At 55.8% G+C, this 27595-nt stretch overlaps 10 protein-coding genes across 10 annotated transcripts; 6 read left to right on the top strand and 4 right to left on the bottom strand.

Annotated features, from left to right (window-relative positions):
• Positions 1-1287: 1287 nt before the first annotated feature.
• On the top strand, positions 1288-1764 carry IWZ02DRAFT_437961 (uncharacterized protein; the record flags this gene model as incomplete). The annotated part of the gene is made up of 1 exon (XM_066766683.1): positions 1288-1764. The coding sequence occupies one exon, from the start codon at positions 1288-1290 to the stop codon at positions 1762-1764; it is 477 nt and encodes a 158-aa protein (XP_066617421.1).
• Positions 1765-6489: 4725 nt separating this feature from the next.
• IWZ02DRAFT_466446 (uncharacterized protein) lies at positions 6490-8118 on the top strand. The gene is made up of 2 exons (XM_066768503.1): positions 6490-7624; positions 7684-8118. Exons 1-2 carry the CDS (start codon positions 6514-6516, stop codon positions 7722-7724), a joined length of 1152 nt encoding a protein of 383 aa, XP_066617420.1. The 5' UTR covers positions 6490-6513; the 3' UTR covers positions 7725-8118.
• Positions 8119-9078: 960 nt separating this feature from the next.
• IWZ02DRAFT_387425 (mitochondrial 54S ribosomal protein bL33m) lies at positions 9079-9372 on the bottom strand (the record flags this gene model as incomplete). Its single annotated transcript, XM_066765540.1, has 2 exons — positions 9079-9134; positions 9267-9372. 2 exons carry the CDS (start codon positions 9370-9372, stop codon positions 9079-9081), a joined length of 162 nt encoding a protein of 53 aa, XP_066617419.1.
• Positions 9373-9956: 584 nt separating this feature from the next.
• On the top strand, positions 9957-11162 carry IWZ02DRAFT_165575 (putative autophagy protein Apg12). The gene is made up of 4 exons (XM_066762131.1): positions 9957-10513; positions 10686-10885; positions 10951-11048; positions 11131-11162. Exons 1-3 carry the CDS (start codon positions 10093-10095, stop codon positions 11008-11010), a joined length of 681 nt encoding a protein of 226 aa, XP_066617418.1. The 5' UTR covers positions 9957-10092; the 3' UTR covers positions 11011-11048; positions 11131-11162.
• Positions 11163-11200: 38 nt separating this feature from the next.
• On the bottom strand, positions 11201-12299 carry IWZ02DRAFT_437958 (3-methyl-2-oxobutanoate hydroxymethyltransferase; the record flags this gene model as incomplete). The annotated part of the gene is made up of 2 exons (XM_066766681.1): positions 11201-11821; positions 11925-12299. The coding sequence occupies 2 exons, from the start codon at positions 12297-12299 to the stop codon at positions 11201-11203; spliced, it is 996 nt and encodes a 331-aa protein (XP_066617417.1).
• A 1263-nt stretch (positions 12300-13562) lies between these two features.
• On the top strand, positions 13563-14768 carry IWZ02DRAFT_387400 (ubiquitin-conjugating enzyme/RWD-like protein; the record flags this gene model as incomplete). Its single annotated transcript, XM_066765536.1, has 6 exons — positions 13563-13595; positions 13693-13760; positions 13885-13925; positions 14055-14087; positions 14218-14514; positions 14629-14768. 6 exons carry the CDS (start codon positions 13563-13565, stop codon positions 14766-14768), a joined length of 612 nt encoding a protein of 203 aa, XP_066617416.1.
• Positions 14769-16045: 1277 nt separating this feature from the next.
• On the bottom strand, positions 16046-18778 carry IWZ02DRAFT_466424 (kinase-like domain-containing protein). Its single transcript, XM_066768502.1, has 6 exons — positions 18502-18778; positions 18324-18446; positions 18131-18242; positions 17869-18073; positions 17667-17822; positions 16046-17619 (listed from the first exon to the last, which is right to left on the bottom strand). Exons 1-6 carry the CDS (start codon positions 18542-18544, stop codon positions 16489-16491), a joined length of 1770 nt encoding a protein of 589 aa, XP_066617415.1. The 5' UTR covers positions 18545-18778; the 3' UTR covers positions 16046-16488.
• A 509-nt stretch (positions 18779-19287) lies between these two features.
• Positions 19288-19800, top strand: IWZ02DRAFT_437956 (uncharacterized protein; the record flags this gene model as incomplete). The annotated part of the gene is made up of 1 exon (XM_066766680.1): positions 19288-19800. The coding sequence occupies one exon, from the start codon at positions 19288-19290 to the stop codon at positions 19798-19800; it is 513 nt and encodes a 170-aa protein (XP_066617414.1).
• A 1952-nt stretch (positions 19801-21752) lies between these two features.
• IWZ02DRAFT_466417 (uncharacterized protein) lies at positions 21753-23083 on the top strand. The gene is made up of 2 exons (XM_066768501.1): positions 21753-22193; positions 22315-23083. Exons 1-2 carry the CDS (start codon positions 21950-21952, stop codon positions 22800-22802), a joined length of 732 nt encoding a protein of 243 aa, XP_066617413.1. The 5' UTR covers positions 21753-21949; the 3' UTR covers positions 22803-23083.
• Positions 23084-23773: 690 nt separating this feature from the next.
• IWZ02DRAFT_165452 (ubiquitin carboxyl-terminal hydrolase 2) lies at positions 23774-27442 on the bottom strand. The gene is made up of 3 exons (XM_066762130.1): positions 27166-27442; positions 26915-27115; positions 23774-26864 (listed from the first exon to the last, which is right to left on the bottom strand). The coding sequence occupies exons 1-3, from the start codon at positions 27313-27315 to the stop codon at positions 23955-23957; spliced, it is 3261 nt and encodes a 1086-aa protein (XP_066617412.1). The 5' UTR covers positions 27316-27442; the 3' UTR covers positions 23774-23954.
• Between the last annotated feature and the right edge of the window lie 153 nt (positions 27443-27595).

Genomic DNA, 27595 nt, shown 5'->3' with positions numbered 1-27595 from the left:
GAGTGCCGAGCGCGAGCAAAGACGATGGTAGGGAGCAGGTGAGATGATGGGCATCTGTGCGGGTGGGAATCACGGAGATCTATTGATTGACGGGTCTGGGCGGTCCAGATTGACGGATGATTTTGCGCAAATGAGAATATAGGCTTGGCATGGCGGTGATGATGTGCGCAATCTGCAGATGTGCAGCAGATTGATGGCGAGAAGGGAGAAGAGAGACGGGAGCCAGAGAGAGATGGTGGTGGTGGTGGTGTTGGTGGTGGTGTTGTTGTTGTTGTTGTGGCCGTGGATTGATTCCCCCTTTCGAGGCGTCCAACAAGGCTGAGGCTGACTCGGGACCGGCCGATCTCACCTGCAGCAACCAAAACAACAAACACGACGCGCCACAGCCGCCAACGACTGCATCACCTCCAGGCTTGCGGGGGATCCGCCAGCGCCAATGCCACCCAACATCGTGTTTCAAACCAAATGGCAACTGTGCTTTTTCTCCCTTCGCGCCGCCCGCAGAGGCGAAACGCGACGCCGTCGTGAGACATGAATGCGGCGCCGGGCTCCACGTGCGCAGATACGAACTTGGACGCAGGCACAATCGAGGCGACAGAAGGAGACTCTCGGCGCTACTCTCTTTTGCCAAGAAGAGTCCCACTTTGCTGTCAATGCTGCTGGTCCTGGTCCCTTTTCCTCGTCGGCGGAAAGGGGCGACAAGAGGAAAGCCCATGGAAGCGAGCAATATGCGACGGTCGGTTGGATGACAGTCGAATTCGAATGCTACGTTGCGACACGAGAGACGGCCGTCAGGTCATGGCTGTTGTCCAACAGTCGCACAGCACCCACGGTCCCGATGGATGGCGCGTGCAGAGACAAATCGACCTACCTACCTACCTACCTACCTACCTACCCTCCTACCGGTGGTCCAGAGCAGAGTCCAGCAGCTGGTTGTAGGATTGGCAATTTCATCCCGTTTGCCCAATGCAGGCCATGCGCCGGGCAGACCCGCGCTCCCCACACGCGGCGGCCAATGGCACGGATCGTGTGTTTCCTGTTTGGGTCGTGTGTCGAGGGCGCTTGCGCGCAATTTCGGCTGCCACACAACGATAAAATGACCCTGTCCCTCGCTCCACCCGACGGCCGTTTCGCCTCGACTCCGTCGCTCTCTACCAAATCCACACGTTGCCTTTGCAGTCCAGTCACTCTTTTACACCCAATTCGCGACCGCAATCCTCACCACCACTTGCGTCACCTCGCTCATCCTCTCGGAAAATATTTCGAAAAACAACCCATCATTACATGATGAAGGCCACCTCCTACTTCTCCGCCGCCGCTTTGGCCGCCCTCCCCAGCCTCGGTGCTGCTCAATTTCTCAACCTGGCTGGCGCCGACTCTGTTACCACCAGCTTCTCGACCACCACCAGCACCCGCACCGTCCTCCACGTCATCACCGAGACGCACTACAGCAGCACTGAGCTGGAGACGTCGACCGAGCTCGTCCCCGTCGTCACGCCGACTCCCGTCAACGTTCAGATCGCCGCCGTCGCCACGCCCGTCTCCAGCTTCCCCACCCTCTCCGTCTTCGCAAACTCGACCCAGGGCGTCAACGGCACTCTGTCCAAGGCCTCTCAGACCGCCGGCGCCACGGGCGCTGTCAACGTTGCTGCTGCTGGCACCGCTTCTTCCAGCCCGGCTCCTACTGGCGCCGCCAGCGCTCTGCAAATCAGCGGTGCCGCCGTGGCCGCCATGGCTGCCGCTGCCGGCTTCTTTGTGCTCTGAGCAACCCCGGCCACTGTCTTGGTCTTGGCTATCCTCGTCGTCATTTTTGCTATACGGTCATGAATGAAGAGGCTTTGTTGCTTTTTGCTGCTATATTTCGTCTCTACCTGTTGTTTCATTCGTCGTCGTCCTTCTTCCAACCCGCACTTTGAGCGACACGCGTTCAGGCGACGGCGTTGGTTTTTTCGTCTTGTTCGCTGTCCATTCAGACGTGGCGCAATTGTCAGTCGTCAGAGTCAGACAGGCGGGCTCTTGTCTCTCGTCCACCTTATTATTTAACTTTTAATGGTCGAGAGGCCGTGGCGGGCGCCCAGTGGCTAACGCATGTTGGGCATGTCGTGCCAGACGACACGCGCTTCGTGTGATTGTCGCGCATGCTCAGCGTCGTCACCACAAGCGCAAGTCGGGTTGTTGTCGTTTTTTTTCGAAATGGGGGTTGGTCGCGAAGTCGACGTGCGCGGGAGTGTAATCGAGCAAAGGTGGAGCGAAAGAGTTGAGGTCAGTCAAGATGCTAGTCCCAGCGGGGGTCATCCCGTCCGCGGTCCCTTCCAGGACGACGCGGGAGCGGGATGGGCCGTCGCAGGGATCCCTTTTTGTGTCGTGGAGGAGGGAAAGCGAGAAGAGAAGAATCGAGAACCTTGTTTCCTCGTGTGGAGGAATCGATTATACCACCCGAGCACCACCGCCTTCCTTTTTATCACTTTTTTTTTTTTTTTTTTTTTTTTTTCGCTTCGCGACTCGCTTCGCGAAACCTTTTTTCACCCTTCGATTTGACGAGTTACGTTTCTTATACCCCACAAGCCAGATACTCTCCCTCACACTTACTCGCATTCGACCAACACACTGTTTTTTTCTTTGCCACTTCTACATATGCCATATACATCAATCTACCAAAATCCGTCTCTGCAACCCATGAGCATGACTGCGAATCAAAGAACGCAGCCAGCCTGACCGCCGCCGGCTTTTGAAACGTGCTTCACATGGAATACCACATCTGCGACGGTGGCGTTTCCTACTTGACCACATATCGCACGCCCGTCGTCAGTGTTAACAACAACATCATCACCAGGCGTCATCAGGCCCACGTACTGGGGTCACGCCCACATGTACCCTTGTTTTCAGAAGGGCGCAGCCGGGACGCCTTGTCTGGGGTATGTTAACAGGGGTAAGACGGGAGCTTAAACTTTATTTTCACGAACAGTGGACAGGCGGTCGATGTTGATTGCTTTGTGGCGCGACTTCAACAAGTTGTCGAGTGATGGCGTTGCGTGCGGCTTTGGTCCGTTCGGGGGCTGGCATGGATGGCTGGCTTTTTTGCCAATGTCTGCTCCGCAACACCATCGCAGTATTTTGCAGTCTTTGCAACCCACAGCACTTGAATATGGTGTTGATCGCTTGCAGCTAAAAGATTTTCAACGTTGCTTCGGATGTGTTGCTCCACTGCCATGGCTTACTTTGAACTCTTCACAAAGTTCGAGTGCATCAACCGTGAGGTCTTCTGTCTCACCACCGGAATTTTTCCGGTTTCAATTGCCCTCGCACCTAGGTCTCTTCTTTGATGATGCGAGTCGCTGGGCGGAGAACACACTGGGTCGCTGGCAGCTGGATGAGGTCGAGGCACGACTACCTCCCCATCGCGATTGCCCTTTTGGGGCGGCACCTGCCTGTTCAGCACCCGTCAGTTTTCGCCACGCACACTTCAAAACCTCAGCCTTCCCTCTCTCGCTGCTTTCTTCATCTCCTCTCACCTTTGATTCAGCTCACTCCCAGCCTCCCACCTCCCTGCCATCAATTATTCGTCTCTACACGAGCTCTTCTCGTCGCCTTCACTGAGCCGCGTTGCACGAGACATGCACCATGGCTCAGGTTGACGATATAGATGAACCTCTGCAGCAGAATCGCTTCCTTCAGCGACCGAAATCCTCGGGTAAAGATCCTGCTTCAGGCTTTCAATTCACCCGCGCCAAGCATCAGCCTCTCGACTTGGTCGGCACACGACGTCAATCTGGACGTGATGCTGCTCAAGACACGGCTCAGCCCACGACTGCAGATGCTGCTGCCAGTAGGCCAGGGATGTATGCTCTGAACTACATACCCTCGGTGGTTGCTGACACTCACCTTGCAGAATTCCCCTCTACTCAAGACATTAACGTTGAGCCCAAGACGGGTGATCGGTCCATTGAGCACGAAGTTCTCCAACCCCAGCCGGAAGTCCCCCAGAAAGAGACGGAGGGCCACAAGAATATCAACCCATCTGACGCGACCGTCGATGAACTTGCCCATCGTGAGCCCCTGAATGATGTTGCCTCGAAACCTCCTCCACCAGCCATCGGAACTGCAGATGCTTTTCCAAACTCGCCGTTGCCCGCAACACCTCACGCCCCCTTGCAAACACAATCTGCTCGTCCAAATATTCGCAACGACTCGATCCACGCCCTAGTAGTGAGACATGACAGTGCAGCTCAACTGCACAGGCCGACCAAGGCTTTGTCGACCATTCCCGAGGATGAAGGTGAAGACGAAACTTCTCCTGGCCCTTCACACATGCATGCAAATACAGAACAAGATGTCAGCACGATTGACGACCAGACCGGAGTCAGGGGTACTCCCGCTGCCGTCGCGGACGAATATGGACCGACTCAACTCGTTGCGACCTTGAAGAAACCAGCTCATCATCCACCGAATACATTTGTGGAGGGACGACCTCGAAGTGCAAGCCATGTCCGATCCTCATTGCAAGGCTCCAAGGGAATGAACGGAAACACCACAGCAAAGATGGGCTACCCAAAACATCCAGACTATGGCCGATACAGAGTGACGAAGCCAAGTTCAAATCGTAAACCAATCAATCCGTCGTCTTGTCGACGAAGTCAGCCAAGTGGGCCGCCAAAGCAAGTGCCACAGGGTCCACTCCCAGACCCAGAAGAAGTATTTGACTTGTTAAAATTCACCATAGTCCGAAAGAGCGCGGAACTTTACAGCGTGACATTGGCCCAATGTGAAAAGAAGCACATTGCCGAACGGGAAAGGGACCACTCACAACTGCAAGAAGCACTTTCTCAACTCACGCAGATTAGCAGTGAGAGGGATGACCTAGACACGAGAGTCAAAGGCCATAAGGCTGAGCTTCAAAAGGCTTTCAAGGCTCTTGAAGCCGTTGAAAAGGCCAAGAAAGATATTGAGACTCAGGCGGCTGCCAAAACCCGCATGCTGGCCGACCAAAAAGATGCTATAACAAGTCTCGAAAAGCAACTTGGGGCTGCTCGGAGAAAGGGCAAAATGGCCGCCATGCTGGAACAATCTTGTCTGCCACTACAGAATGGCATCGATGAAATTCGCTCACAACTCGATATTCTTCAGAAAGATCATCAGTTGGAGCAGGACACTCGTGAGATTCTGAAAGGTGTACGACAGATCCAAACATCTGCCAGAGGCCTACCTCACGACCTGACAAAGGCATCCACATATTTGGATCGACTGACTGAAAAGTGAGATATATTCCACAGCCTGAATATGATCAATGCTGACAATCACAGGGTCGAATGCAGTATCGAGGTGTCTGGCAAGGAGGCACGGGAATTCAAAGAAGAAGTCTCGTTCTTGAAGGAGCATTTCACCACCGAGATCAAGGCAACACGCAAGGAACTTTCATCCCAGCAGGAACTGCAAGACCAATGCACCGAGTTGCGCAAAGAGAATGCTGCTCTGACGGAGCGCATTTCCGGGATCCAGCAGAAGGCAGCGGATGTCGAGAGACAACTACAAGCACACTCGAGTAGTGAAATGACTCTTCAGCAATCTACACAGGAGTGTCAGAGACTGAGCGAGCTCGAGTCGAGCCAGACGCGTCGACAAGCCGAATTGGATGCAATCCGTGCCGAAATCCAGTTGAAGCAGGGTGAACTTGAGTCTCGAGCGAGAACCGAGAAGGGGTTGCAGGCGAGGATTGTGGACTTGGAGGTATGTGGCTGTCTCTGTGTTGCCGTTCCATGCTGACCTGTCCAGAAACAAGCTTCTCTGTCCAGCAATGAAAAGCTCAAGGTCGAGGTAAGACATCGCAAGCTTGTGGGAGGAAATGGCTAACAAGTGTCACAGTACGAGAAGAAGTTGAAAGACCAAAGAGCTCAGCTCTCCCGGGACGCACAGTCGATTCAGCAGCAGCAACGTGCCAAATACGAAAACATGCTTCGCGAGGTTAAAGAAAAAGCACAGCATGCCGAAGGAGAGCTGGAAGAGTCATCCGGACCGAACTCCCTTGTCAAGAGGCTGGAAGACGAAAACAATGAGCTCCGTCGACAGCTCAGGACCCAGGAATTCAAGACTAGAAGCCTGAGGATTGAGCAAAGCACCTCTTCCGCTGAACTTGCCACTCTGCGCTCCCAAGCAGGCGAGCATCAGAATGAGCTGCAGACTTATCATGAAAAGGTCCTCACTGCGGAGAGAGGCCGACAAGAGATTCAATCCGAGCTGGAAAAGACCAAGGAGGCCCTGCAAAAAGCCACCGTTTCTGCGAAGGGACTTGAAGAATTCGAAGAGCTGGAGGGACAGATCCTAGAGGCCGCAGAGACGGAAAGAGCGCTTCTCAAGCAATTGAGAGAGGCAGACGAGAGTGCAAGAGATTTGGTTGAACGAGGCATCGCGGAGGGGGAAGATACCTGGATCAAGAAGCAATTCGAAGTCGAGCAAGAGTGGAGAAGTGCCAAAGCAAAGTTTGAAATAGAACAAGAGCAACTTCAGGTCGAGCTCTATATGCATCTGGACAGGAACCGGTATCTGGAGGAAGAGAACAAGAAGCTCCGCCACTGCCTGATGGTTGGTACGCCATCTCCGGTTTCGAAGAATTCCCCAGATAGAAGGTTGCGCAAAGCGGCTGATCGCTCGACTCACTCGATCGTGAATGTTGAGCGATCTCATGTCCCAATGTCGGCTCCCTCGACACTGCCACACTCCCAAGGACAAGTCAACTCTCAGCCGGCTTTCGAGCTGGACTTGAATTTCTTTGATGAGTCGCAGGAAGTGCTCGTTCCTGGAACCGATGCCAATGCGTTTGTCGAAGATGAGACCAATGACGACTTCTACGACCAAAATGGAACTCAAGTGATTCCCGCGACATTTCCCACGAATTGGAAAGCGAACCAGAACGAAACCGAAAAGACTGCTGGAGTCATCTCACAAGCCCCGGATGAACAAATTGGACAATCGCAGTCGGACAGAGTGACCTCCTCGCACTCTGAGTTTCATGACTTCTTCGGAGAATCCAATGGCAAGGAATTGTCCCTGATTGACAAGGTGGCTGATCCCCCTTGTACTCCGAGAGTGAGCAAGACTGTTGCGTTCCAGGAAGGCAGGCCTCGCTCCAGGGCCAACACAGGAGTGCGTCTTAGTGTGCCGTTAAGTGACAGCACGCCGATTCCTATCAGAACTCGACTTTCAGGGTCTCGCTACACGCCTTCGGTCAATGGAGAAGACGAGGACCAAAGCACCCCTGATAAGACAAGTCAAGCCATCGCCAAGACCTATGTCTCTCATGCTGCATCTTCCGGAAGCCAGTCTCCGAGGCCGTCGAAGCGCCCGGCATCCCAGACCTCTACCGACCTCGCAACTCGGAAGAAGAGCAAGACGCTGGAGATTGTTAGCCTCACTAACAGCCAAGACACGCAAGAGTCGCGAGCCCAGGGCAACAGTCGCGCGAGGCCCTTGTCCCAGTCCACGCACGTGTCAGAGACTCAGTCTCAAACGCAGTCCCAGTCGCAGAGGCTTTCCACACCCAGATCTCGCATGAAGTCCTCGCATGGCCGCAACGCTTCGATGACTGGACCGTCTCAGACGGTCTTGTCCAGGAGACGCAGGTCAGCTTCTTGTAAGTCTTTCCAGCCGTGTGAAGTGTGCATGCTTACTAACTTGTCTGTCCTCTTGCAGCTCAGATGAATGACCGTTTCTCCCAAGAGACGAGGAGGTGATTCAATTACTTGACCGGACTGACACAACCACCACATTGCTTCGAAGTCGAACTGCGCATCCTTTACGTCGACGTCTTAATATTTTGCTCCATGTTGCTCTCGATGAAGGATTGACGACGAGTTGAAGAAATCGGAGTTTTATCGCCATCGTCTTTTACTTTGCTCGCTGCAGACAGAGCTTCGGTTGTTTGCATGGATGCCTACATGCGCCGGAATGAAGGAGAATAGAATGGGTGAATGGGATACCGCGATTGCATTTTTACTCTGGCATCTTTTCAAACTTTACCGGAGGTGGCCTGCGAGAGAGAGACAACCAGTGTTCCGAATGCATTGCGAATGTTGCTCCTGACGAAAAAATCTTGATGGCTTTTTTTTTTCTTTTTTCTTTTTTTTTGCCTGTCTATTTCTTGCTCTGGCCTGCATGCACATCTTGACAACAAAGGTTAGCAGTCAGTCGTTCTGGGGTAGGTAGGTAGCTGGGTAGGTCGCTCCAAGCACATAGTTACATGAAACCTTGCTCCACTCTTCTCGATGTGCTTCTTCTTGCCATACATCTTTCCTTTTTTGAATAATCTTTTTTTTTTCCCGCCCATGCTTTTCTCTCTGCTTTTGAGTAGGGAGGAGTGGAAGGTAGGTAGGTAGGTAGGTAGGTAGTAAATAAAATCCCCAAACATCCCACTACAAACGCCTTGTACACATGCACGGCCAAACAGTGCTGCTGTCTCTCCAGCTATCTTTCTCCTTCCTCTCCGATTCTTTCCTCCGCTCCTCCTCTCCCCTTCTCATACCACAACATAGACCATGCTTTCAACCCAAACAGCCCAGCTCTCTCTTTTTGATGTCCTCGTCTTGCCGCCGCGCCCATCCATCCGCCCATCCATCCATCATCTTTCTTTCGTTCTTTTTGCCACGTCTTCCTTCCGTCCTTGCTTCCTTGCTTCCTTGCTTGCTCTGATCCAAATCGATTCATTCCCTGCGTTTCGTTCCATCACACCACCACCACTGACCTGCTCGAGCCGTCCGCCATCTGCCGTTTGCAATCCATCTACTACAACCTCCTCTCACATCCCCCATCCCATTCGCCACAATCTGACCCCGTTTGCCGTCGGTTGGGTGCTAGCCAGTGCCGTCGCCGTCATCGCGCGCGCGAGGAAAAGGGGATGAGGTTGAGGGTTTGGGTCATTGCGTTGCGTTGTGCTGTGCGTTGTCGGCTTGGATTGGTCGGGTTGGTCGGGTGCAGCGAATTGGCGAATAAACGAACGAATGAACAGGGAGACGGAGAAACAGATGGTTGGACGAACGGACGGACGGACGGACGGTGGGTGGAGCAGCAGCAGGACGGTAGGTAGGTACATTACCGGTTCCCGCTGCCGCGCTTCTGCTCGAGGAAGAGGACGTGTCGGCGAACTACTATCTATCAGCCCCACTGTCCCAATTCCTTTCCTTTCCTTTCCTTTCCTTTCCCTTCCTCCCTCCAACCATCCCTCCCCTCCATACCTCCCCCTTAAATCAACAAGGATGGGCGGGTAGACGCAAACTTACCGACCGGATCATACTTGATAAAGCTCAACGGACGCTTCGTGCGCGGGCGCACGAAAGTGCGGTAGAAGCCCGTCATGGCCATGGACACGAGGCGGACGGAAATCATGCGGGATTTTTCTTTTTGCGCGCGTTTGTGTCAGCCAGCGTTTAATTGAATTGGTGAACGGGGTGGGGAGAAGGAGGTATAGTAGGGGAGAGCGAGGAAGCGTACGCTTTTTGCCGGCCATGTTGGCGCGAGGGAGTGTCGGTGTTGTGTTGTGTGGTGTGGTGTGGTGTGGTGTGGTGGACGACGAGTATGTGAGCGCGCTGCCAGCTACACGGAGAGAAGATAAGGGAGGGAGGAGGATGCGATTGGCGCGGCGGTTGTGGTGTTTGTGGGTGGTGAGTTAGATCGGTTGGTAGGTAGGATGGATGAAGTTGCAGCGCGCCCCGGCGGCGCGGAGGACGACGGGTCATGTTCGGCTGCGGCCAGCGAGGGGCGTGATTGGCTGAGGTGTCTGACTGGAGCTGGGCTGCATCTCGTCTGAACTGAATATCTACGACCTATCTCCATCTAACTTGTTGAACGTTGACTGCACACTATAACGCAACGTGCCTGTCTGACCTATCCAGCCTTTCCACATCACTGCCAATTTCCAGAGCTGCTGCTGCGGCGTTAGGTCTGGCGCTTTGCGACTTCGAAACTCATCGCCCCACTATCCATCTACACACCTATCTACCTCTTGCGGCGCATCTTCACAACCGCCTCGCTCGCAACTCAATCAACACAGCTTCACGACAATTTTCTTTCACTCCATTTCAATCTGATTATCAGCCGCCCACCACCATGTCGCCCGCCCCACCCGGCGCCTTTTCCCCACGGCACAGTCCGAGCAGCAGCCAGCATCAACAGCACCACCCACGCGATCAAGAGCAAGCAACCCCAGAACCCCAAGATCAACTTGAACAAGAACCAGACCCAAACAACCCAGAGCACGACGACAACGACGACCTCCTCCTCCTCCTCCAACAATCCCAACTCCTACCTGCTGCTACCGCCACCACCGCCAATCCAAATCCAAATCCAGCCGCTAGCCCGCACGTCACGACGACGACGGGCGGATCTTCTTTGCCGTCGCCGGCCGCCGACGACACCGACATGCCGATGACCATGGCCGCGTCGGTCGTGCTGGCGCAGCTACCCCGCGACGCGCGCGGAGCGCTCGAGAAAGCGGCGCTGGGGCCCGAGGGCGCGAGGGTGGAGAAAGGTGCGTGTGTGTCTTGTTCCTCTCTTATCCTTCCTATCCCTCCTATCTATCCTTTCCTATCCTTTCATTTCGCTCCTTCCCTCTCCTTTCTTCCCTTCCCTCCTCTTCTCTTCTCTTTTCCATACATTCCATTGCCACGCCACGCCACGCAACTGACATAACGTAATAACAGTGACGGTGCGCTTCCGGCCCGTCGGCGCGGCGCCGCTGCTGCGGCAGCCCGTGGCCAAGGTGTCGGCGTCGTCGCGGTTTGAGACGGTGGTGCGCTTCCTGCGGCGGCGGTTGGGCGTGCAGGATAGCGCGAGCGTCTTTTGCTACGTCAATTCCGTCTTTGCGCCGGGGTTGGACGAGGGCGTGGGGAATTTGTGGAGGGTGAGTTTTGTTTGTTGCTGGATGGATGGATGGATGGATGGATGGTTTGCTGACGGATGCTGCAGTGCTTCAAGACCAAGGACGAGCTCGTGGTTGCGTATTCCATCACGCCGGCCTTTGGATGATGTGGACGCACGTGTGGATAGATGGTCATGTTTTAAAAGTAGGTAAGTCGTGAATATCGTGTCGCGTGACAGTCCGCGCCGTCTATCGTACAAACTAATAATGCTCTTCCAGCGCCACAGATGCAAAAAGAACCCAGATGCGAGACGGAAGGGGGTATTCAAGCAGCAGCAACAATCACAGTCCCTTCCTTCACTTTTTGCCCCTCTCTTCCAGAACGCGCTCAAACTCGGCCAGCTCCTCCTTGGGAATGGGGTACGTGTGCTCTGGCGCCGGATACGCCCGCGACTTGACCTCGTCGCGGTACTCGGATATGGCGCGCATGCTCTCGGCCCAAACGTTGCCGTACTGCTTGACAAATTTGGGCAGGAACCTGCCGGGGGGGAAGTTGCCCAGCATGTCGACCTGCACGAGCACCTGGCCCGAACACCCGTTGCCCGCGCCAATGCCAATCGTCGGGATGTGCAGCCTTTTGGTGATGAGGGCGGCGATTTCGGCGGGCACGGCTTCGAGCAGGATGGCAAAGGCGCCGGCCTCCTGGACAGCGAGGGCGTCTTGCAGCACCTTGAGAGCGCCGGCCGTCGTCTTGCCCTGCACGCGGAAGCCGCCCAGGCTGTTTTGGCGCTGCGGCGTCAGGCCGATGTGGGCGATGACGGGGATGCCGGCGCGGGTGATTTTCTCGACCGTCGGAGCCATTTCGATGCCGCCTTCGAGCTTGATGCCTTGCATGCGGCCTTCTTTGACCATGCGAATGGCCGTCTCGAGGGCTTGCGAGGGGGCGATTTCGTAGGATCCCATGGGCAGGTCGCCAATCTGGGAGCGAGCGTGTCAGAAGGAGCCTTCGACGGGGTAAAAGGAAAGAAAGACATGCAGTAAAGGCAGACTTTGTGGCGCGGGCGACGCTGCGGCAATGCACAATCATCTCCTCGAGGGTGATCTCGCTCGTGTCCTCCATGCCCAGCGTGACCATGGCCAGACTGTCGCCGACAAGCACCATGTCGACGCCCGCATGGTCGGCGACATGGGCCGAGGGGAAGTCGTAGGCGGTGATCATGGTGATGGGCTCGTTGCGCCGGTACAGGGCCTGCAGCGTGTTGAGCGTCACCTTTTTGCGCGCATTGGCGGGCGCAGCGCCCAGGGGCGAGTGCGAGCTGTGACGGGCGTGGTGGACGGCGGCGGGGACAAAGGGCGCAGCGACGGGTCGCGAAGGACGCAAAGGGTCGGCGGCGCGCAGAGAGCAACGGCGCGAGAGGCGCGAGAGGGTCGACAAGTTGATGATGGCACGCGACATGGCTGCGATGCAAGACGGCGAGCAAAAAAAAATTTAAAGAAAGTGATGAGATCAGGGCATGGATTGATGAAGCAGAAGAGGAAAAGGAGCCATGGCGAGGATTGCTGAGGGCGCGGGCGTTTTTATTAGGGACAGGTCGTTCGTGATGTTTTCTGCTGCGCAGGCCGGAGTACGAGTGAAGCTGAAGGGTGAGACGGAGCGAAGGTGAGAGGGGCTCCCCTCTGGTGTTCCCTCGGCCCGCCTGCGCCCGGACTGCCACTGTCCAGACTGCTTTGGCTGGATTGGCGCACGTCGGCTTGGGTTCCGGCTGTGCCTGGCCCGCGGCAGTGCCTTTGATGGTTGATATGCTTTGTCTTGTCTTTGAGATTCGCCGAGGTTGCCGGTGGTTCCTGAACTGATCCGTATCACGATTGTACAGTACAGTACAGTACAGTACAGTACAGTACAGTACTTAGCAGCAGCAGATGTGAGGTGTGAGAGCGATGAGGTCACGCCTGCACGGCACCGCGCGACACCTTGGAGACGGCCGTTATCGATAGGTCGGGTTCCACCACCTGGGGCAACACGGCGAGTCAGTGGTGCTGCAAAGATACATCAAGTTGCAGCTTCAAGACGACTATTTCTAGATGCATTCAATGCCCCTGGATCGAGGCCGCCACGTCCTGTTCGAGCCCGATGCGGCTTGACGCGCTGCGCTGCGCTGCCCTGCCGTTGTTGGCGCCCGTCCGTCACCTCATCATGACCTGTGAGTAGCAGCAGCAGCAGCAGCAGCAGCAGCACATGTCCACTGCTCGACCACCTCTCCTTGCCCTTCCAACCAACGACCACGACGCCAACTCTCGACGAAACACCGCACCCCGCCCACCCACGCTACCTCATACTCCCCTCGACCCGCACAAAGCCCACACTCCCTCTCCATCCCGTTCCGGACAGGCACTGTGATCACGCTCCCCGCGGTATCGGACCGGCCCAGCACAGCACCTTAGTCACCTGCTACCTTGTTTGACCACGACCGGACCCAGCTTATCTTGCGCCATCCGTCCTTCCATCCGCCTGTCTGCCTGCCAGCTTGCTGCTCGCTGCATATTCAAACACTACCGCTTCACTAGTGACACCTCTCACTTGTACTGCTGCGAGCCCTCACCTCACCCCAACGCCACCTCAACGACCACCACCACCACCACCACCACCACCACCACCACCGCGCCTCCACCTCGTTCCCCGCACATCTACGAACCACGACCCAACTACACATCTGGCACAATGAGCAGCCCCAAGCGGAGGATCGAGTCTGATGTGAGTGGTGCTTGATCTTTGCTCCTGCGGAAACGAAGAGAGAGAAAAAGAAGATGCAGACGGCTGACCAAGGACCTCCTTGGGCGCGGCGCACCAGGTCATGAAGTACGTCGTTGTCCGTCCAGCACGGTGCATGGCTTTGCTAACGAGCTTCTCAGGCTGTACGTCGACTCGCCACTACCACCACCATCCACCCGTATACCCGCCGCACGTCGACACGACGCGACGCGAGACGGAGTGGCTGCTGCCGGCAGCGTTGATGGACCGACTGACTGACGGCGTACTGCAGGTTGATGAGCGACTGGGAAGTCACGCTCGTGGGTGACAATAGTGAGGAACATGTCCGCCGGGGGAACAAGAGTCATGGCTAACAAGTGCGCAGTGTGCGTCGCATCCATTACCACCACGTGGCGGCCAAGGGCGCGGACAGCGGCTGATTGATTGGAATGCTTAGGCAAGAATTCTACGTGCGCTTCAAGGGCCCAGAAGAGAGTACGTCATAGCCTGCCTGCCTGCCTGCCTGCCTGCCCGCATTCCTTCCTCACCACGCACAAGTCCGCCAAGACAACACCATCAGGAAAGAGAGCAAAAGAACAAAACTGACAAGCGACGCGACAAAAAGCACCCTTCGCTGGCGGGCACTGGAACATCCACGTCGAGCTCCCCGATCAATACCCGTACAAGTCGCCGTCGATCGGCTTCACCAACAAAATCTTCCACCCAAACATCGACGAGCTGTCGGGCAGCGTGTGCCTCGACGTCATCAACCAGCAGTGGTCGCCAATGTACGAGCTCATCAACATCTTCGAGGTCTTTTTGCCGCAGCTGCTGCGCTACCCCAACCCGACCGACCCGCTCAACGGCGAGGCCGCCGCCCTGCTCATGCGCGAGGAGAAGAGCTACAATGCTAAAGTCAGGGGTACGTCGTGTCGCTCACTGCGTCTTTCAATCTTTGGGATCAACCTTGGAGAGCAGAGGAAGGAGGTTTGGGCTTTGGTCGTAAAACGCTGACCCTGTACTCGTTGCGCGCTAGACTACGTCCTCAAATACGCGTCCAAAGAGTCGGCCGACGAGGCAGAAGACGACTCGGACGAGGAAGACGAAATGAGCTCCGTCGGCAGCTACGAGTCGGGCGAGGATGACGAGCCGGCCGGCACCATGGAGGAGATTTGATTTTGTTTTCTTCTTTCCCCTTTCTCCCTCTCTTCCATTCCCCTTTGCCCTCCTTCTTCCCTCCCCCTTTTTACCCCTTTTGGGGTCGTGGGTCGTTTTATCATCATGGTGCTTTGTTTCTGTTTGCACTGTCGTTTCTGGTGTCGTCGGTGTCTTGAGAGTAGTGAGTGAGGCAGGGGGGTTTCGAGTGACTGACTCACTGAATGAATGGATGGATTAGCTTCACTGGACTGGGCTGGGCTGGGTCATCATGCTTTTTTTTTTTTTTTTTTAAAAAAAAAATCCTCTTTTTTTTATCCCCCTCGAGTGCAAGTGCGAGGAGGACGAGTGGGGGATTGGTCTGGCTTGGCTTGGCTTGCCACATATCGATTGATTCTATATCGAAACCATGACTGACATGGTTAATGGCATTGCTTGCTCGCTTGCTCACTTGCTCGGCGCTGAGGAAACGGATGGATTGATGGATGACAATGGGAGTAGACCACATACGACATTCGACAGCAAAAAGGGGAGGGACGGGACGGGACTACCACTGTCTGCCGGACAACATTCAATATGAATTTTTTCCCTTCCTTCCTCCCTTCCATCCCATCCATTCAAAAATTCATCCCTCTGTCTCACTCCAGCCAGTCTCCATCGCTCGTCTGTCTGTCTGTCTGTCTGTGTCTGTCTGTGTCTGTCTGTCCATCTGTCCGTGTTTTTTTTTTTTTTTTTGAAACCCCCCCCCCCCAAAAAAAAAAAAACATCTCCGCCATTCATTCGCTCGTTCGTTCTTTCTTCCTTCCTTTCTTTCTTTCTTTCCCTTATCCCATCCGCCCATCCGCCTCAGCTCAGGGTTTTTGTTGTTCGATTGGATTGTGTCGCGTCAAGTCGAGTCAATCGAATCTGCTCACGTCCATCCATCCATCCACCGCCGCCGCCGCCGCCACTGCTGCTATTTGAGGTGGTTGCACACTCACTCACTCACGCACTCACGCACCTACTTCCTTCCATCATCCAGCTCATGTAGCCTTCCTAAACGCCACCTCCCCCCCCAAAAAGACAACACAAACGAACAAGAAGAAGAAAATCCAATCAAGGTCGAAAAGAAAAGGGGAACGAAAAAGAAGGCCTCTTGACTTCGCCTGCTCGATCGCTCGCTCGCTCGCTGACTGGCTCGCGTCAAGTAACAAGTAACAAACGTACGTCCGTAAGTCCAGACTACAGGTACTACGTGGTTGGTTGGTTGGTGGGTAGGTAGGGTGAATAGGCAAGTAGGCAAGCAAGCGCGCCCCCCCCCCCCAATAATAATAAAAAAAAAAAAAAAAAAGCAGCAATTCGGTAAAAAGGTGCGTGCGTGCTGCTAGTGCTGCTGCGTGGCCAAGAGAAGAGTAGGCAAAGGTGGTGGTGGTGACAACTGAAAGAAAGTTGTGGAGCAGTCAGACCAACGGAATGGATCGATGGATGGATCGATTGCAGAAAAAAAAAAAAAAAAAAAAAGAATTGGGAATACAAGAGAGGATATAATGAAAAGAGGAAATTCAAAAAGAGCAAAAAACACGTCCTTTCGTCGTGACCTGGCCTGGCCGGCCGTTCGTCGTCAAAAGGCGTGCGCGCCCTTGCCCAGAGCTCGCTCCCGACTGCTTCTTGCCACTGCTCTCGAAGCAGCTCTAGCGCCCTACCAAGACGTCGTCCACGACAAGCATTTTCACTCCCAAATGGTGATCAAGATTTTTCTTATTCATCCCTGGCTGATGATGACTCTAGCACCCTCCTTCCCGAGCACGCCCCTCTCCTTGGCCTTTGGACTGCGGTCCCGGCCCTTTTTACGGCTCAAAAAGCCCAGCATGCCCGACGGCCGCTGGTGCTGCGGGTTGCCCGCCGCGTCGGCCGTCTCCGTCACCGCGCCGCCATTGTTGCTCGTCGGCGACGTGTTGTTGTGCATCGACTTGGGCGACAGCGCGTTGGCCATGTCGGCCCACGACCCCGTCTCGTTGAGCACCACTTGCACGCCGCCGCCCATGCTCGTGCTGCGCGTGCTGCCGCGTTGTTTTGACGGGTTGGCTGGGAGGACGTGGCGGGCGAAAGAGGGCGGCGTGGTTGGTGGGATGTGCGGCGGCTTGTCAAAGTAGTCGTCGTGCAGTTGAGGGGGTAGTTGTTGCGGTGCGCTCGTGGCGATGAGGTGCGAAGGTAGCGGCGGCGATCCATTGGGAGATTGTGTCGTTGATCTTGACGAGGGCTGCAATGGCGAGCGGTTGCTGCTGTGGTGGCCGCCCGGGTTCGTGAGCGTATGCACCAGCTTGTGTCCTCCCGTCTCCTCACCACAAGCCCGCGACGATGCTGGCCGTGGAAGCTCGGTCGATCCAGGGGTTTCCGAAGTCGACGTGGGCGTTCCCGCGTCCTTGTTTAGCGGCGCTCGCTCGGCCGACACGGTCGTGTAGTTGAAGGGCTCAAACAAGGTCTCAATCATCTTGTGTAGCTCCTCTGCCCGAATCTCCTGCTCAGTCGCGTCTTCCTTGAGAGCCTCACGGGGCTTTTGCCGTCTTGCCCGAGCCTCGAGCGGGGCTTCCTCCAGCAGCAGCTCCTCCAAATCATATGTGGCGTCAAAGTTGGTCTTGTCGCTCGACGGGGTAAAGACGGGCTCCACCTCTTTGCGTTCTAACGCTACAAAGTCGATTGCCCGGAAAAAGGGATTGTCTGTAAATGTCTCAAAGCCAGCGGCTCCGATTCGCTTTCTTCTGTCTCGCTCCAACAGCGAGCTGATGGCGTGTAAACATGGCATGGAGACGGGGGGATTCGTTACGGGATATGGCACGTCAGCCTTTTGGATCTTGTTGGAGAGCTCATCGTGGGACCGCGCCTCGAATGGCCTCTGCTAAACAATTAGCTCCACACATGGACGTGAGGCGTGACCCGTACCTTGTTGTATATACATTCGTAAAAGAGGACACCGAGCGACCACCAGTCGACTTCGCACGAATAGCCCTTGCCCTCGTAGACCTCTGGGGCAAGATATGCCAGCGTTCCTGACTTGCTGGTCAGGGGTTTCGAAGGAGTGAAGTCGGAGGCGACGTTCTACCAAGTCAGCTTGCAGCCACGGAGGGAAAAAAGGTCAGCTTACAAAGTCGGCAAGATGGACATGGCCTTCGGAGTCTAGGAGGACATTGTCTGGTTTGACGTCCCTATGGACAACTCCTTGCTTGTGAATGTAGCGCAGGGCGCAGCCCAGCTCGGCGACCCAGAAGCGGACGGCGTCTTCGGTAAAGGTCTTGCGGGAAATGTGAAAGCGGAGGTCACCGCCGTTCATCAAGTCGACTACTATGTACCTGCGGGGTGTGGGTTAGCGAGGCGGGCGAGCCACGGGCTCGGATGAGACGACGCACAGGTACTCAATGTCCTGGAAGCTGTAGCGCAGGTTACAAAGGAAGGGATGGTTGAGATGCTCGAGCATCCGCCGCTCCCGTATAATGTTGCGCACGCTTTCTGAGCGCACCACTGGTGTTACACGGCGTCAGTTTTTTTTTTTTTTTTTTTTTTTTTTTTTTGCCAGGGATGCACGAATGCAGGCCAACTAACCCTCATCCTTCCGAATGTACTTGAGGGCAAACGTCAGGCCCGTGTCTTTGCGCTCGACAATGCGGACCTTGCCAAAGGCGCCTTTGCCGACGACGCGAAGGAGTCGGAAGTGGTTCAGGTTGACTGGACGAGGTCAGGGTCAGCTCGCGGTGGCAGACGGGCACGAGGAAAAACGGACCCTCGTCTGTAAAGACTACCGGCTTCCCGCTGGAATTGCCCATTGAAACGGCGTCACAGTCGGGGCAGGAATCATGAGCGGGGGGTAGACTGGCGACGCATTCGAGGAGGGGCGTCGGGGCCCTTGGCGAGGGGGGTGAGGGTCGAGGTTGAATTCGAGGTCGTCGGGGGCGTGGGGTCGACGTGGGAGGCGAGGGAGGAAAGCGTCGAGCGATGGTGTTTTGGGATGAGGACGGGAGCGGGTAGGGATAGTTGGTTTGGTTATAGGCGCATTGGCTCGTGGGTCTACGGTACAGTACCAGCTCAGTGCTGGGTACGTGTGGAGAGGGCTGCAGGGGTTCGGACGAGGGCGACGCGGGCGACGCGGGCGCCAAGTGAGTGCTGAAGTTGAAGACGATTAAAAAGGAGAGCAGAGCATGATCCATCTCTCTCTCTCTCTCTCTCTCTCTCCTATCACGACTCAATGGCGTCCATGTTGTACTGTTTTCCCACCACGGCAGCAAGTCGCCGGGTGTCCCACGTGCGGGGACCGAGCTGGACTGCGGTGGAGCTGGAGAATCGACGCCCCCGAGTCAGCCGCCTTTTGCGTCAAACACACCACCAACCAATACCTCCAACCCCTTCTGCCATCAAGCTTTCGTCTTGCTCTGTCCCTCGTTCTCTGGCGTCCGCCGCCGGCCGGAAACTGTGTCTAATCTCCATCTCCATCCCCTCGCCAGTCCATCAGTCGGCCCTACCACCAGACCCAGAATAATGACGCCAGATCGTCACTAATTACAACCCACACATGGCCGCCATCTTCGCACCACTGCCACAATACGAAGAGATGCTGCATGCGCCGGCATACCACATGGCAAAAAGCAACCCGCTCCGGGGTCCATCTGCTCGTCATCCCGGAAAGCCTTCTAGAAGCTCGCCAGAACCTGTCCCGTCAGCCCCACCACCACCACACCATCGCTCCGTCGTACACGTCTTTCCCCTCACGCCCTTCCGATCCACCCCGGGCCGTGCTGTCCAGGCCAGCCCCACACATACATATTTGAACCTCTCCTTTTTGCCTGGTGCTCTGCTGGCCAGAGAGGGCGTCGATGCTGTGTCACGTTCCTCCGCCACGCTCACGTCTTTTTGGGAAACAGTTCCACCCGCCGCGGGGCTAATCTATCAATCACATCCAAAAAGCAATCATCAGTCTCAAGCCCCCGGCCATGCCAGAGACCCTTACCACCAACCCTGTACGAACCCGTTGGCCCCCTTGAACCTTCCACCAATCGGGACAAACCCCCTTCGCAGAGAGCCATAAGCAACACCCGTCCGTCCCATCCAACTCCTATCGGGGAGCGGCCAGCCGTGCCGTCAGCCTGCAAGAGCCACGCGCTCGAGTCTCACAGCAATCTGCTCGACGCCGCAGCTGAAGTCTCAAGCGTCAACCTATCATAACTATTACCATCATCAACACGTGCCTACCGCTCTTCCCCGTCCCGCCCCTGGTGCGCCTTTGCTGGCGCAAGCCCCGGTGCGCCCGGCCACGTGTGAGATCATGGTGGGTAGCCCTGGCCAGCCCCAAAAAAAGAAAGATGACCATCAAGGTGGAGCCTTTCCTTTGCTACGGCGATCAGACGCGCTAGGGACGTACAGAAGGTATTCTGGCGGCTCGTTCTTCTCTTTGCTTATTCCACGGGTTGTCCCAAGGCACTCCGCCATGGAGCTCGACGAACCAACCAAGGGAAAATTGCCAACACCTGTCAAACATAGTTGCAGAATCCGCCGAGACAACTGTCTCAGCAGGGCCAGACTTTGAGCCGTTTCTGCAAGACAGTCAGGTATGTACCACCAGAGCCAAGATGTCAATCCAAGCCCAGCAACGAAGCCCATGCCCTTTGTTGTTCAGAAGCTCGCATCGTCTGCTGCCCCCTGCCTTCTCCTTACTCCATACATGCATGTGGTACGAGAACTGGCATGCATTCATCTGCTCGGATAACCTTCCATCCTCTCTTTCACCACCTACCTCATCTTACTGGCCGTTGCTCCTACGCTCGATCTTTACATCTGTTTGTACCGTCTGTGCTGGACCTACTCACCAGATTTTTGTGGGCTTCTTTGTTGCAGGCTCACACGTGGGACACTTGCATTCGTTGTCGAATACCGCCCAAAGCCATGTAACCGGTATCGGTGCCAAGTGCCATTTTGGTTGTCTCCTGCAAAAAGAGAAGATGGCTTGGTATAGGCGAGCGCCATGCTTACATTTGGTAGGTTGATGCAGGTCCGTCATTGCTGCAACTTAGCCGAGACAGTATTATTTCTCAGACTTGTACTTCGTAGTCTCGCCTCCTTTTCTTATTCATGAGATCTTCAGAAAGACGGAAAGACTTGGCGGCTGTTGTCTCATTCTAGACTTCTTCATGCTCACTTGGGGAAATCCAGCAGCTCCTTTTCGCTGCACTGACTGTACACCTCACGACGTGTTGTCCTGTCACCATAGCAGTAGCTCAACCAACGACCATTCGCTATGGCACCAACGCAAATTTCCTCACCTAGGATGTTAGCGCGTGGATCAACAAAGAAAACTCCGCTCGCCAAACCACACCGCGGCTCTATTGACATCCATAAGCGAGCACCGTCCTCTGCGCAGACAAAGGGATGACCGGCGCACAATGAGGCTATTGGCGGCGCCGTGGCAAACTTCGCCGCTGTTGCGCAGGTCGAATCAATCGAATGTGTTGCCCTGCGCGGGACGCGGAGTTGGCAGAGCGCCTGGTGAAAGGGCCTATTATGGAAGAGAAGAAGTGAGTGACGGGATTGCGTCTCTTCTCGTTGTGAAAGCAGGCGATATTGAAACGCGCGGTTCCTCTCATTATCTTCTTCTTCTTCCACTTTTTGCTCTTCTCTTCTCTTCGCACATCCATCTTTCTGCCCACACAGCTCGCCGTCGTTTGCCATCGGTCGTCCGTATCCTGCCTCGGAGCTGAAGGACGCAAAGATCACAGCCACAACCACGAGAACATCAACCCAGGAGCGTGGCAAGTCCATACAGAAGGAAGACGACAAAATCAAGCAATTATTCCAAAGAGATGTTCACCCAACACGCCAAAAGACCCAGCATCGGCACCAGCGCCGTCGGCAGCGGCGGCAGCGGCAGACGCAAGAGCTCATCCCTCCCGCCGTCGCCTTGGTCACCAACGACACGCTACTCGCCCTTCTCCCAAGCCGAAGAAGAAGAGGAGGGACACAACGCCATGGGTGACGTCAATGGAAGCGGCAGCAGCAGCAGCAGCAGCAGCGCTACAGCAACGCCCTCACAGCACCAGCACCACAACAACAATAACCGCAGCGAAAAACCACACCACTCGCAAGCAGGGCCTCAGGAACCCAGCGGGCGCCCGCTATTCGGCGGCTTCGTGCGGCGCGTCAGCAAGCTCGGCATCCCCGGCGTGCGCGGATGGAAGGGATACATGCGCGTTGGCGAGGACCAACAGGAAGAGGAAGAGGGTAAGGGATACGCGGGCGGAGAAGGCATCGTGAGGAGGCGCAAGAAGCGGCCCTGGTGGCGCAGCCCGGCGGCGGCGCTGACGGCGGCCAACTTGCTGCTTTTTGTCGTCAGCCTGCTGATGTGGGGGCATGCGAATGGCGTCGCGCGTCGGGGCGGGCGGTATGGCGGCGACGAGGCGCGCGCGCCGGTAGGGTTCGACAAGGAGCGTAAGTTGTTCCAAATCCCCGAGTTTCTTGTTGTTGTAGTAGTAGTTGGTCGACGACGTGTTGCCCTCGCATCCCTGAAACCTACACACATGCATACATGCACAGCTAACCCCCACGGCAGTCCTCTTCGATACGCCGACAACCTTCCAAGCCTACCACGCCTACGCCAACGGCACACCCACCGCCGCCTCGAACGCGCTCTGGTCCGCCCTCCGACCGCCCGGCGACGGCCTCGTCGAAATCGCGCGCACCCACCAACGCAACCTCCCCTGGGCGCAACCCTCCAAACACCACCCCTCGACGCACCGCGCCTACGGCCTCAGCGTCTTCCACCAACTGCACTGCCTCGACTACATCCGACAAGCGTTCTACCCTGGCGCCATGGTCGACGAGTTTAGAAACGACGATCAGGACCCTGTCATGCATCGCGATCATTGCATTGATTATATTCGGCAGAGTATCATGTGTAGTGCGGATGTGACGTTTGAGCCTGTGCTCGTGCCGCAGGGACACATCGATGGCATGGGCGCGACGCATTTGTGTAGGAATTGGGACAGGGTTTTTGCGTGGGCGTTTGAGCATCGGTTGGTTTATCGGGAGGGGGAGTGAATGGGTGGGTTAGTCATATTGGCAGTCTCTCTCTCTTTCTCAATTCTTTTCCCCTTCGTTTTCCCTTTCTCTTCGTCTTCTTCTTCTTCCTCCTCGCGCTGACTCGTCCGTCCGTCTTTCCGGCCCGTCTGGATAAGAGAGAAATCTGTCTGTCATGTGTCAACAACGTTGATGTACCATTCTACCTGTCGACTTGCCTGCCTGCCTGCCTGCCTGCCCAATTGCCTGCCCAATCGACTGACTAAACTGACTAGCTAATATACCTACGAGACCTGCCTCCCTCCCTGCTGCGGCTTCTTGCCATATGTTACATTGTTGGTGTGGCCGTAGCGGTGCTTTTGACACTCGACTGCATGTTCTGACCGTGTCGTGCGCCTATACATGCTTATCCGTCCGACATCTGCTCATTTGTTGCCTGCTCAGTTGGCTGACTGGCTGGCTGGCTGGCTGGCAGGTTAGGTAGCTGACCTGATGAGCGTCAGCGATGGGACTGACTGACTATGTGCGCTGTACCCCAACACTTAACAACATGAACGACGCAGAGAAGACGTCAGACGAGAGACCGCATGGACGATGTGAGAGAGGGCAGGATAACAGAAGCGCAATGCAACACGCAATGCAACACGCAATGCAACACGCAATGCAACACGCGACAGGCAGATGGAGAAAAGGAAAATCCCATCATCTTTTTGTCGTCCGCTTTTTCTTTCCTTTCCTTTTTTGTACTACCATCGTACTGTGTGTAGGTAGTAGGTATCTGATAGGTATCGTGCTGCACTGCTTGCTTTGATCTTTTTCCACCACCACTACCAACTACATCAACCACCCAACAACCCACGGCGGCACCACGACGACGACGGCATACAAGAGCGACTTTCTTCCTAGCCCCTAGGCCCCTTCCCCGTCTTATTCAAACAACGGCAGCCGACGGCCAAAGGTCAAAAGATGTGAAGAGAGAAAGATTTGATGCCTCAAATAGACAAGAGAAAAAAGGAAGCAAACAAACTACCTTGACACCCACGCACCCACCGCACCCTGGCGCCGCGCTATCACGCCTGTCTGCACAACGAAAACAAGAAATGCAAGAAAACGACGACGACGGCCACACAATTGCCTCCCTCTCAGCGCCATCCATCATAAAATGGCGCTGATCTACCGCGCGCCATTGACGACCGGCGCCGCCCCATCCGCCGACCACAGCCTCTCGCGCTCATAAAAGACAAGATACGCGTCCTCGCTCTGCAGGCGGTCGCTGCCGCGCACGGCGTCGGGCTGGAAGTCGTGGACGCGCGCGTCGTTAAAGTTCCACCAGCAGCCGCGCGCCGTGTCCTTGAGGCACGCCGTGTAGTGGCCGCCGTTGAGCGCACTGCCGTGGTGCCGCATGACGGCGTACGCCCCGTACAGGTACGGCGGCGTCATGCGGTCGTCGGCCTTGAGGTTGCGCAGCGTCTCGGCCCCGTCCGCTCGCCGCATCAGGTGCTGCTCCTCGTCCGCCGTTAGTGGTGGTAGCACGAAGGGCGATATGTCAAGACCTGTCAGTGGGAATTCGATCCGTGTCCGGACTTTGCGCGCGCGTTCCGTGTGCGAGGCGCTGAAGCGCTTGAAATGGATTATGAGAAAGTGGGGTGCGCGTGTGATGGTGATTTTTTTGGTTGCCTCTCGTTCGACCTTGCAGCGCGGGCATCGCCAGACTTCGTCGCCAGAGAGCCGCTCTTCCGCGCAGTAGCTGCGCAGGCAGTCGCGAATGTCGGCCGCATGATTGTGGGGAATCTCGACGCTGATGCTGTAAAAAGTCTCGTAGGTCGTTGATGTGTGACCACAAGTCAGACAGCGAAGTCGCGAAAGATGCTGGCCGGCAAAAAGATCGCTGACTATCGAGTACTCGCGCATGGACCAGCGAAGCCACTCAATATGTGCGACATAGGCCTTTGGAAGCCGTTCCCGGCGCGCTTCTTCCTCTTCCGTCAGTGCTTGCGCCGGCGGATGTGCCCAGTTGACGTTGAGGTCTTCGTGCAAGAGGTCCAGGATAAAGTCGAGATATTCCTTCGCATCCTGTTGTCGGTCCAGTCCCCACTCCCTGTTCATGCGCGCCGACAGTTCGCGCAAGGTCTTAGGTCGGACTGGCCCGGCATTTTCTTGCCACAGATTTTGGACAAGGGTTGCATAAGTCTCGGCCATGAGACCCCGGGAACCGCGCCAATTCTGCCTCTGAATGTACGTCCCAAAAGTTCCATCGCGGAAAACGCGCGTCAGCGGAAGCGTTGCATTTAAGCACTGGATTGTGGCATTCATGTAGCAAGTGACGCCAAAATTGTAGAGACCGGTCCTGGGAAGGCGGAGGTTTTGTGGGAGTTGACTGGGCGGAAAGTATGAAGGGAGCTGTGATGTTCGTTGAAGCGCAACGTGGTTTGCAGGATGGTTTCTATCATGCACGCCACTATAGCTGACTCTTGGGGCGGCTGGCGGGGGGCGCGAGGGAATGGCAGGCACGGCGCCAGGATATTGGACCTGCTTTTCCAAGGGGCGCGAGGGCGGTCTTGGAGGTGGCCGTGATGGTATCCGTGGGGCACTCATGGACTGAGGTTCGATTGCGGATGCTTCAGGGAACCGCCGCATGAAGTCCTCGGTGCTGCGGTAGTACGACATTTCTTCCTCCGCCGTCATCGATGGGTCTATTGTCGGACGTTCGCCCCTGGCTTTTTCCAAAAACTTCTTCTCTTCTTCGGCATCTAGAGGATTGTAGTCAAACAATTTTGGCGGCATGTAGTATCTCGGCCGCGCAACTGGTCGTCTTACCGGCCGTGAAATTCTTCCGCTTTGCATGTCCGAGACAATTGACGCAGTTGCGGATGTTTTTAGCGCACCGGTTCCAAGGAGGTCAGCCCAGGCCTCGACTCCTCCCATTAACAATATTGGGGGCCTTTGCAGCGGCTTTTCCGCGTTGAATTCGTACAGCCCATCGTACAAGTATTTGAGAATCCACTCTTGAGAGGTTCGGCTATGCCTCGTCAGGAACGACGCATCGGGGGTTGACTGATCGTAGTAGACGACGAGGTCAAATTCGTCGCGCCGGTCAAACATTTCTTGCTCAACATCCGGGGAGAGTATGAGAGCTTCCGATAGCTCCTCTGCAGACATGTCGCGCCGCAACGCCGTAGGTTCTACACACATGATTGATTTTCCATAAATGTGGCCATCGTCAAAATCTTGTCTGTTTCTCACGTCAATGAGCAGCACATTGAAGCGTCTAAGGTAGTCGTAGAGCTTTTCAGAACTGATTTGAAGTTCCCGAGGCCCGTGGACCGATTTCCTGCGCACAGCAGCTCCATTGTAGGATCCGGGAAAATACGAGTCCGAGGCACCATTGGTGGTGGGTGCAGCAGACGGGCTCGAGGCGGGGATTGAGTTCTGGCGGGCCAGGCTGCGTGCTGTTGTTCGAGGGGGAATAATGTCCGCAGGAGTCTGCATGTTGCGCGCTGGGCTGTACGTGGGACTTGGTTCTTTGGGCATAGAGGCAGGTAATCGAGTGTCGAGGGGTATTTTAGGTGGCAGAGCGGGCAAAACGCCATTGGGCATGGCTCGTGGCCCCATGACCCGCGAGGAGCCAGAGGGAGCGTTTACATAGTCGGTATGCAAAGGCATCGCAATCGACGAAGGTCTTGACGATGATTGGTTCCCAACTCGGAGCCTTGCAAAGCGTTCACTCAGTGCATCGCCCTGGGTAGATAGCCCATTGACTCCATTTGTGGGTGCTTGACTTGGATCGATCCGGTATCGCGGCGAGTCTGCCGCGCTCAAGGGAGTTGATCTCCCAGAAGTCGCTTCCGATGTTGCCGAAGGGCGCCGTGTGTTGGGCATGCTTGCAGTGTCTAGAAACAATTCATCCTGTGCCGAGTATCGCTGCGTTCTGTAGGGCGTGGTGCCAGATGCAAGCGCCGGTAGGCTCGTGTGGCGTGCTTGAATGTCCTTGGGCGACAGTCGCGGCAGTGTACCGTTCCGTCTGTTGTCGTTGACGATGATATCTTTAACGCTCGTCATTTGGTCCGTCCATTGCTCGAGTTGCTGTCATTTTGTTTAGTCAAATCTCGCTGCGGGGCCAGTTGTAGTCGCACCTTCATTAAGGTCTTGTGCCTATGGTATCTGGTCCCTCTATCACCTTTTGCTATGGGCGCGTCTCGGTGTCGAGGAATCAGGTTGAAGACAATCTCCGAGGCCACGAGAAATTCGACGTAGGCAAAGTCTGGGCGGCGATAGTCTAGGAGATAGCCGACTTGTTTGGTGGATTGCTCGGCCACTGCGAGCAGCCGGTCGACCTGTTGATTGGTTAGAGGGTCCCGTCCTCGGCCAAACATGGCGGACATACCGTCGGAGGTGCATCTCTCAGCCTCTCCTCGGCGCGGGCTTTGAGGTCGTCGATGTGTAAGAGGGCCTTGGTTGGATTCGACTGGAAGGGTCCATTGTCTCCGCGTGCACCTGCAGGCAAGCCGCTCGAGCTGGGGCGGAAAGAGGTCATGGTAGAGGGTCGGAGGACGATGGGCACGCGCGCGGGGTGTCGATGGCGGGCGATTTATCGGGTGGACATGTCGAGGGTAAGCGAGCGGCAGCGAGGGTTTGTCCGGGGAAACGATGGATTCGTGGGGTGCGGTGAGGTCACGGTAAGCTGGCAGTCGGCAACGGCGGTTGGTCGAGTTGCGGACGAGGTGAGAGAGAGGGAGGGCGGTGGTGCATGTCCGGGTGGTGATGGGAAGCTTCCAGGATGACGATGGACTAGACGGCGCAGACGCCACAGGTCA

This window comes from Phyllosticta citriasiana (assembly GCF_038021145.1).
Source record: "Phyllosticta citriasiana strain CBS 120426 chromosome Unknown IWZ02scaffold_27, whole genome shotgun sequence".
In the NCBI taxonomy this organism is placed as follows: Eukaryota; Fungi; Ascomycota; class Dothideomycetes; order Botryosphaeriales; family Phyllostictaceae; genus Phyllosticta; species Phyllosticta citriasiana.
This window is presented reverse-complemented; position numbering and strand designations above follow the sequence as displayed.